This window comes from Talpa europaea (assembly GCF_964194135.1).
Source record: "Talpa europaea genome assembly, chromosome: 2".
NCBI lineage: Eukaryota > Metazoa > Chordata > Mammalia > Eulipotyphla > Talpidae > Talpa > Talpa europaea.
Genome location: NC_140068.1, coordinates 138,335,728 through 138,345,404, shown reverse-complemented (window position 1 = coordinate 138,345,404; position 9,677 = coordinate 138,335,728). Strand labels below are relative to the sequence as shown.

The following is a 9,677-nucleotide window of genomic DNA, read 5'->3' as shown; positions in this document are numbered from 1 at the left end:
GCTGCCTGCACTGTGCACCAAGCTCAGGACCCCGGTGCAGCCTGGGGTCCTCTGCACCCTGGAGTTCTGGGCCAGGCGGGTGGGGAGGGGAGGAAGGCCGGGCTTGGCGACTGCAGGCCTGAGATCAGGTTGCTTCATTTTCTCCCGGGACCTCCCTCCTTCTCCTTACTACTTAGGCAAGTTTCCAGGCCAGCTCGGGGCTGTGTTGCAGCCTCGCCATGGAGCAGCTGAGCGCCGCCAACTCTGCCTTCGCCCTGGAATTGTTCTGCACCCTGAGTGAAGACAGCCCCGGTGGGAACCTCTTCTTCTCTCCCCTGAGCATCTCCTCGGCGCTGGCCATGGTCTTCCTGGGGACCAGAGGCAACACTGCGGCCCAGCTGTCCAAGGTCTGCAGACACAGAGAGAGAGACCCCTTCCCTGCCAGTGTCTGTGCTGAGGATGTGGAGAGCCGGCCTTGGCGCTCTCCCTGTGCATGTAAAATCTGTTTCTGGGCTTAGAGCCCCACTGTGGGGGAGGCTTTCAGGACAAGCCCCGGGCACAGTCCTTTGCTGTGGGCTTTCCCTTTGTCCCCTGTTTAATGAGCACCTACTAGGTGCCAGCTCTGTGGTGTAATTGGCTGAGGATGGGGGAGCAGCTGGCCAGGACCCCTGGGGCAATGCAGGCTTCTGCTGTTCTGGCTGCTACCAGGCTCAGTGGCCTCAGCCTATTTTCAAGGAATCGGCCTTTCCCGGTTCAGTTTTGCATGTGCAGACCTGCTGGGAACAGGGAACGCCTGTCATGGAAATTAATTCTGAGCAGAATGACACCGGAAATGCACTGCTGTGAAAGTGGTGGACTGGCTTGCTGAGGGGGATAAGGAGACAGGGGAATTCTGAATTCTGAGGCCCCGCCTGTGCCCAGTGCTGGGTGTGGCTGTGGGTTCTGATATCCTGGGCCCTGTGGGCAGGAGGCCCTCAGAGAACAGAGAGACTGAGACATGTGGCTGCAAGGGAGGGAGAAGCCCTGGGTGACTCTTCCAGCAGGAAAGGTGGGTGATACCCACCTTCTGCTCCTCTTATAGGTGTGGGGGACACCTGTGCCAGGTGTATCTTATTTCCGAGAGAGGGACTCTGGCTCTCCCTGACAGCGAGGGAAAGGAGTGGCCGCAGAGAAGGGCTTTCTGCCACCCCAGTCACACCTGACACTCACCTGCAGCCAGGACGGCCAGCCCTGGGGTCAGGGTGATGGATCTTTCTAGTTGCAAATCCTCTATGACCCCATTTAATGGAAACATCTCTAAGTGAATGAGACCCGCATCTGCAGAACCACAGATAGAAAAGCCTTTTCAAGTTTCCAAGACTCCACTAGCGCTAACTGGTACTAATTTGGATTTGCTTCTTAAAAGGTCACATCAGCCTCTAATTCTGAGGCTACCCAGGGGCTGTCTGACCTCAGCAAAAATGGCCTTAAGAGCCTTCCGCTCCGTTTCCATTAAAACAGATGGCTCACGGCACTAGGCAAGCATCCCACTCTGTGAATACCTGGACCTGTACACTGTGTGGGTTTGTTCTTCTGTGTCTTAAAAGCCAGGCACAGCTCAGGCCTCATAGAAGTATAAAATACTTCTTGATTTGCAATTCATATATGGGGAATTAAACATTTCCTAAATGTTATGTTTAAAGAAGTGTTTTTTATATAAGGGAGTTACTGATGCTCAAGGGTAGTTAAAGAAAACCCCTCAACCCATAATATCTTTGTGTTCTGCAGAGGTGATGATTTCTGCTTTTACTGTTTATTTCTCAGAACTTTTAGAAAAATTATATTTGATAAAATTATATAATGATGCAAAATTAGATTTGCATGTACATGTGAACACATCATTTTTTATTTTCTTGGGGAAAAGGAAGACATATAGAAATATTTATTTACCTAAACACTCATATTTGTGGAACTAGAATTATAACCTAAGAAAGTGATATAGAAACAGTGTCTAATGTGGGATGATTAGGTCTCACAAAGCTGTCAGTTTAGGGTTCTCCATCATTTGCTCTCCAATGAAAGACTCAGAAGGTCCTACGTGGGGTCCTCCGTGCTTAGTAATGACAACACATTCCTCTGATGGAAGCAAACATCTGGAAATCACTTTATATTTTCAAAGTAAATGTTTATAGAAAATGTTTTCTTCATTTTAGACTCTTCATTTTGATGCAGCTGAGAAGGTTCATTCCAGATTTCAGAGTCTGATCGCCGCTGTCACCAAGCCTGACACCTCCTATGTGCTGAAACTGGCTAATAGGTTATACGGAGAGAAAACCTATCATTTCCTCCCTGTAAGTACTTTCTGCCTCATGTTATAAAATTCATAAGACAGTGCACGTTTTCCTCCAGCAAAATGAAGTCTTAGAAGTCACTTCTAATTTTTATAAATATTCAGAAAAAATAAAGAATGGAAATAGGTAACAGACGATGTTCTCTTTAAGGGCTGTGATTTCATGTTGTTCTTCCCAGTGAAGAGCGTAGTCCTGACTGGTTAAGGCAAGAGTGACACCATCATTCACTTCCAAGTGCAGTCAGTATTCATCATTTACGAGTGTTAGGAAAGATTGGGTATTTTATACAATGCCAAACTTACTGATCTTTACACTTAAAAATGGTTAAGTTGAATAATAACATGTTATGTATTTTTTCCCATATTAAAAATATGGTTAGAATCTTTACATAATAAGGAAATGGATGCCTTTGAGGTCAATTTCTATTGCTTCTAAAGATCTTAGAAAACAACTTCTGTATACAGTAAGAGACATTCATAACATTTCTTTTTTTTTTTTTTTTTTAAATAGGAGTTCCTAGCGTCAACTCAGGAACTGTATGGTGCTGAGCTGGCCAGTGTGGATTTCCAGGGCTCCTGTGAAGGTGCCAGGAAGGTGATCAATGCCTGGGTCAAAGGGCAAACGGAAGGTAAGAGGGTAGAGACAGTGTGGTCCTAATACAGGGTCCTGCTTCTGTGTCTTCAGCTTCCCACCTGCATGGGGTGCCCTCTCCCTACCTCCTGCTCCTGACTTCACTCAGGGGGTGTACCCCCATTTCCAGTGCTGAATAGATATCAAACATAGAAATTCCTTGCCGTGGAATCTTGGACACGGTTCTACCAAAGCAGCTAAATATTTTCTCCCACAACATTTTAAAGTTAAAGCTATTATTACCTGTACAATAAAGGGAATAAAAATTGGGGGCATAGAAGGAGAAATCAAGCCAAGTCCAAATGATTTAATACACCTGAGATTGTGAATCGGGGCTCACACACTTCTGGGTCATGAACCTCTTTCCTGCCTTCTGGCTTAGGGGAAGGTGTGGCGGGTGGATGTGGCGTCCAGCTGGGCATCTGTCTTTCTCCCGGTCATGGAGTGAAACCAGGCGTCTACAGACACCCGGCATGTGTGAGGGTTTGCTTGATGGAGCCTGCAATTCAGTGGAGGAACCATCCTGCCTTTGCATATTTTGAAGGTTGCTGCCACCTAGCGGATTTGAAGAAGGACTGGCTTACTAGTGACTCAAAACATTGTCATGCAAGACTTCATATTTTTGTCCTGCAACAGAATGGCCATTCACTAACAAGACTTCTTGCGATCACACTCCAGAAAAGGGGCATTTTCTTGTCTACCACCTGTTAGCATGTTAGACTCGTATCGAAGTGTGGACCCTGGGGGATGGTTGCGTCATTCTATCATACTAGTGAGTTGGTGCAGTCAAATATGCCCAGGGTGTTCTTACCTTAGTACCATGTTAAATAGAAATGAAATGAAAAAGATATATTTGAATTGCATTTCAGTTCTGAACAAAATCAGTACAGAGTTGGAGTTTGGAGATGTGGAGTTACAAAAAAAAATAAATTGCTGTACCTTTTTTAGGGAAGATTCCAGAACTGTTGGCTGCAGGTATGGTGGATCACATGACTAAGCTTGTGCTGGTGAATGCCATCTACTTCAAAGGCACCTGGCAGGACGAATTCAGAAAAGAGGAAACCAGGGACGCCCCATTCAGGTTGAACACGGTGAGCCCATTCACAGTCTCTTTGCTCTACAAGAGAAAACATCCCCTTTGCTCTACAAGAGTGCAGATAATAATGAGCGATTTGTCCTCCAACCTTTCAGAAAGACACAAAGATAGTGAAAATGATGTACCAGAAGAAATATCTTCCATTTGGCTACATCCAGGAGCTCCAGTGCCGCGTGCTGGAAATGCCATACAAGGGTGGGGAGCTCAGCATGGTCATCCAGCTGCCCGATGACATGGAGGACGAGTCCACAGGGCTGGAGAAGGTGATGCTCCCGCACTTTGTCCTTCTCTCTCCTTTCCTGTGTGAGTCCTCCTGTGTGTGCTGAGTGGTCAGTGCTTGTTATGCCTTTACTGATGTCGCTCACTTTCCCAATCTTTTGTAATCTAGCCCATCACCACATTTACCAGCTGGGAGTCCTATGTTTAAAATTTCAGGGAACGTCAGTGAATGTGGTTGGGACCATGTGAAGACCAACCCTAGTGTAATGCTGGTCAGTGGCAGCTCAGCAAGCTCTCTTAAGAATTTTACAGACTGAGGGTTGTTTTATTAAATTGTTTTTTTAAACCCCAAGACATATGGTATCTGACATTTACATAGCCCTAACTATGTCCCAACTCATTTAATGCTAATGACCATATTATAATGTAAATGCCATAATGAATCCCACTTTAGATAAGGAATTAGGATCTTATTTATTTTTACCTCTGAGCTGAATATGTTAGAGATTATTTCACCTCTGTGGTTCACAGATCACCACAGAATAAGTAATGGGGTTCAGAATAAATACAACAGAATAAGTAGAAGAAAACTTTTATATTTTTCCTTTACACCACTAACCAATTAGCTAACATGTAATATCACCTTCATGGTAATGATAGTCTTCAGGGTCCATCAGAGTGATCCAGTATGGCAGGGTGTTGTTAAGTCATGGACGAGTAGGTAGAGAGGGGGTAGGTATGTAAGGTTGGGTGTGTGTATGGATGGCGTGCCCATATATCAATGGACAGGTGAGTGGATGGAGAGACTAGTGGATGGTTGTTTGATGGATGTGATGAAACCCTCTTATTTGGGCCTTTGATGACTTGCAACACATCACTCTCTCGTTATCCCAAATGCTGGAAAGTACTGGGACAAAACATGAACAAAACAAATTAGCAATGAGGTTCCGAGTCTGTTATTTAAATGACGCTTTAATATTTTTTTGCCTATATAAAATTGTATTCTCTTTGCACATTCTAATTCCAGATTGAGCAACAGTTGACTCTGGAAAAACTGTGTGCGTGGACCAAGCCTGAGAATATGGGTCATACGGATGTCCGCATCCACTTGCCCAAATTCAAGCTGGAAGAGACCTATGATCTCAAAACCCACCTGGCTCGCATGGGTGTGGAAGATCTCTTTAGCAGGAGCAAGGCTGATCTGTCTGGCATGACAGAAACCAGAGATATTTTCGTATCAAAAATTATTCACAAGTCCTTTGTGGAGGTGAGTGAGGAGGGCACAGAGGCAGCAGCCGCCACAGCAGTTGTTTCCAGGACCTGCAGTCTGGGGCCAGTGGAAGATTTCGTTGCCGACCATCCATTCATCTTCATGATTCGTCACAACTCCTCTGGCAGCATCTTGTTCTTAGGCAGATTGTGTTCCCCTTAGAGGCTGTAGAAATACAAGGTCATTCTTAGAGTTTATTTCTGACTGATAGCGCAGATATAACTTCACTAATAAAACTACTATCCAAAACCAAATGTTTAATTTCCCTTGTAAGTGCAACCCTGTTGGGTCTTCACATCCATTTACCTTGGTGGGGTATTGATTTTCTCCCTTTTCTATTGAAAAACTCCGGTGGTTGTTTCTGAAACCATCAGGTTCAAACAAACATCCCAGATGAGTAGATTCTTGACGAACAGTCATCTGTGCAGAGAAACATGAAGTTACTGTGATTAGTTAATAGACAGAACTTCATGTCTGCAGTCCACACCAGTGAGAGTCCCCCATGACCCCATTTATATTCCAGCTGTCCCCACTTCATTCTGTTATTTCGGGTACAGCTGCATCTCCCCAGTGAGGGCCCTGCCACCTCCTGCATCTCCACGCCAGCACCACCCTGGGGACTGGGACTGACCCCCTCGCCTCTCACACAAAGGGAAACTGCAAGTGCATCACGGGTTTACATGGGAGATGTAGAACCCTAAACTCTTAGAGGATCCCAAAGGAACATCGTCAGGATCCAGCACTAGGTGAAGAGTTCTTAGGTCTGACACCAAAAGCTCATTCATGGGAGGGAAATTGGATAAATTCACATGGAAATGACTGATCTGTCTGCCCCACCAGCAGGGGGAATCACAGAGGAAAATCTCTAAGCCCCTAAGATGCTGAAACGTCCACATTCTAACTTTCATGGTGAATTTTGCTAAGAAGAGCCCCGCTCAGAACCTATTTTAGACCTAATTCCAATAAAATCAAGAATACAATTGCCAGAACCCCTAGTCCCTGCCCCTGCGTCCACAGGGCCCCCGGGCCTATCCTTGTAACTCAAAAGACAGACTTGGCTCCATCCTTTCCTTGCAAAGAAGCCCCTCACTCTAGGCCAGGGCAGCCCCAGCTTCACTGTGTGGGGGCGGGAGAGGGTCCGGGAGAGGAGGGGGCAGTAGAGGGCCTAAGAACCTAAAAGAGTGAGAGCTTTTGTAGGGATTTGGGGCTTGGGCACTCATTGCCCACCTGGCACAGCATCTTCCTGTACAAACCACCCTGAGGTGGGCCCCCATGGGCCCGGGGATCAGGACCAGCCTCCTGTGAGGGCAAATTGATGGCATCTCTGGGCACCTCCCAGTGGGCCAGACTCTGAGTTGGGGGTGTCTGTGACTGTGGAGACTACGGGTGTGGCAGACACCCGGTGGGGAGAGCACCTCTTCCCAGGGATTTTGTTGGGGCTCTGGGAGGAGCAGAGACCTGAGATGCTCCATACAGCATCCCTAGGACATGCTCACCCCTGTGGAGCCTCTGTGTGGGGACAACTTCCCTGGGGTCCAAGGGGTGGATGCTCTCTCCACCCATCTCTGCAAGTTCGTCATGACATGAAGAATCAGGCCTTCTGGCGTAAATGAGCATCCTGCTCCCAAGTTTCTAGAAATGAGATGCTACTGAGCCCTGTCCTGTGTGGGTCTCTTCCTAATGCTTCACCCTATTCCTGGGGTGCCCCTAGAGAGGGGCAGGGGAAGTTACCCCGATGCCTGCCCTGTAGATGGGTCTAGTGGGGACCACAGTCCCTCCCAGCTCGCCAGCGCCACCGTGTGGCTGGAACAGGAAGGAGCCCTCGCCCTTGGGCTGTGTTTTCTGATCCTGAGTCCAGGCTGGTGAACCCTTTGGGAACTGGCTCTTTGGTCTTAGGTGTGGACACAGAGGGGTGGACGGTCACCCGGATCGGCCCTGGTGTGGAAAATGGATCCACCTCTAGACTCTGAGCTGGTCCTTGCTGTCCTTGGCTCCTGTTCTCTGCTGGCATCGGCAAGCGGTGTCCTAGTCACAGCAGGTCGGTGCACAGAAGAGCGCCCTCTGCCGCCCCCCGGTGGGATGGCGGGTCCCCATGGTGCCAGGTCACACTTGAGACACCCTGAGTGGGGTAATGTCCTGTGTTTCCTGAACAAATTGCAGCCAGGACCAGTCCACAGGTGCAATCCTTACAGAAGGGGTTCTAAGGCACAAAAGGGGTTCCTGTTCCCAGAAGTGGGCCCTCCTCAGAGAAGGCACCATGAAAACTTGGCTCCTGTGGGTCATATAATATCATCGACTTACCAGCACTTGTGCACCCCAATTTGGGAGCAGACAAAACCACTCCCAACAGGCCCAAACCAGCAGCCCAGGGCTATGGGATGGTGTCACCATCATCACCTGTCATATAAAGGACAGTGACTCTGTTGTCATGGCTGGTGTGCCACTCTGGTACTCACTGGGTGGCCCAGAGCGGGACCCAGTGCTCCTGTGGCAGAAATCCATGGTCATGGCTCCCACTTGGTGGCTGATTTAAAATCAGCCCAGGTCTGTGGCACCGTTGCTTTCCCTGAGCCCGGGCAGACTCTGCTTCATAGTCAGAAAACTGCACCTGCCTCTCCCTGAGACACGATGGACGAGCTGTGTCCCACGGTTTGGCATTAACCACTGTCTCTGTCCTCTAGGTGGGGGGAGCACAGGGGTCCATACAAGCCTCTAGCACATTCTCCCCGGAGCCTAAACCACAGCCGGCAGACTGGTCCTCACTGATGGGAGGGTGTGCTGTGGGGGCTACAGCAGGCCCAGAGGACAGGACCCTTAGGGAGCAGGTCCGTGTGTGTGGGCTCCTCACCCCCACACACAATCGCACGACGACTCAGGCTCAGGGAACAACAACAATGGGGTGTATTTAACAAATGGGGGAAACAAACATTCCTTAATCTCAAGAGCGGAGACTATTTTTATTTTTTATTTTTATATTCCCCATACAATTGCAACCCCCTGATTTTGACCCCAATCCCTCCTTCCCCCCCAGCAAAGTGTGTCTCTGGTTCATAGTTGTGTGTTGATTTTGATTTTTTTCTTTCCTATAGTTATTCTTTTTCCTGGTCCCTTATTTAGGTTTTCTAAATTCCTGCTATGATGAGACCATCCAGTACTTTTCTTTTTCTTTCTGCCTTATTTCGCTGAGCATGATCCCTTCCAGCTCCATTCGTGCTGCTGCAAATTGCATGTGTTTATCTTTTTTGAATGCTGAGTAATATTTCATGGTGTATATGTACCACATCTTCTTGATCCAGTCATCTATTTTTGGGCATTTGGGTTGTTTCCAAAACTTAGCTATTGTAAATAGTGCTGCTATAAACATAGGGGTGCAGGTGCTCTTTGGAATTAATGTTTCTGTGTCCTTTGGGTAAATACCTAGGAGTGGAATTGCTGGATCACATGGAAGCTCTATCTTTAGTAGGTTGAAGAATCTCCACACAGCTCTCCATAGTGGTTGGACCAGTTTGCACTCCCACCAGAAGTGCAGGAGAGTTCCTTCTTTTACACATCCTCGCCAACATTTGTTGTTGCTAGTTTTTTTAATATGTGCCATTCTCACTGGTGTAAGATGGTACCTCATGGTAGTTTTGATTTGCATTTCCCTGATTTCAAGTGACATTGAACATTTTTTCATATGCCTGGTGGCCATTTGCATTTCCTCTTTGGAAAAGTTTCTTTTTAGCTCTTCTACCCATTTTTTGACTGGATTATTTTCTTTGTTTTTGTAGAGTTTCATCCGCTCTTTGTAGATTTTTGTGATCAGTCCTTTATTGATAGTGTTGTGTGCAAAAATTTTCTCCCAGTCAGTGGGGTTTATCTTTGTTTTGGTTACTGTCTCTTTTGCTGTGCAGAAGCTCTTTAATTTGATGTAGTCCCAGCTGTTTATCTTTGCCTTCACTATCACTGCTTTGGGTGATGTGTCTGTAAAGATGTCTTTGAGGTGCATGTCATGTAGTGTTTTGCCTATATTTTCTTCTATATATTTTATGGTTTCAGGTCTTATGTCTAGTTCTTTAATCCATTTTGAGTTGGTTTTGTGCATGGTGTGAGGTAGTGGTCAAGCTTCATTCTTTTACATGTAGCGACCCAGTATTCCCAGCACCATTTATTG

The 9,677-nt window shown here is 47.0% G+C and overlaps 1 protein-coding gene across 1 annotated transcript; it reads left to right on the top strand.

Annotated features, from left to right (window-relative positions):
* Window positions 1–215: 215 nt before the first annotated feature.
* On the top strand, window positions 216–5,686 carry LOC311186252 (leukocyte elastase inhibitor-like; the record flags this gene model as incomplete). The annotated part of the gene is made up of 6 exons (XM_084257139.1): window positions 216–386; window positions 2,172–2,309; window positions 2,820–2,937; window positions 3,888–4,030; window positions 4,131–4,298; window positions 5,282–5,686. The coding sequence occupies exons 1-6, from the start codon at window positions 219–221 to the stop codon at window positions 5,684–5,686; spliced, it is 1,140 nt and encodes a 379-aa protein (XP_084113265.1). The 5' UTR covers window positions 216–218.
* Between the last annotated feature and the right edge of the window lie 3,991 nt (window positions 5,687–9,677).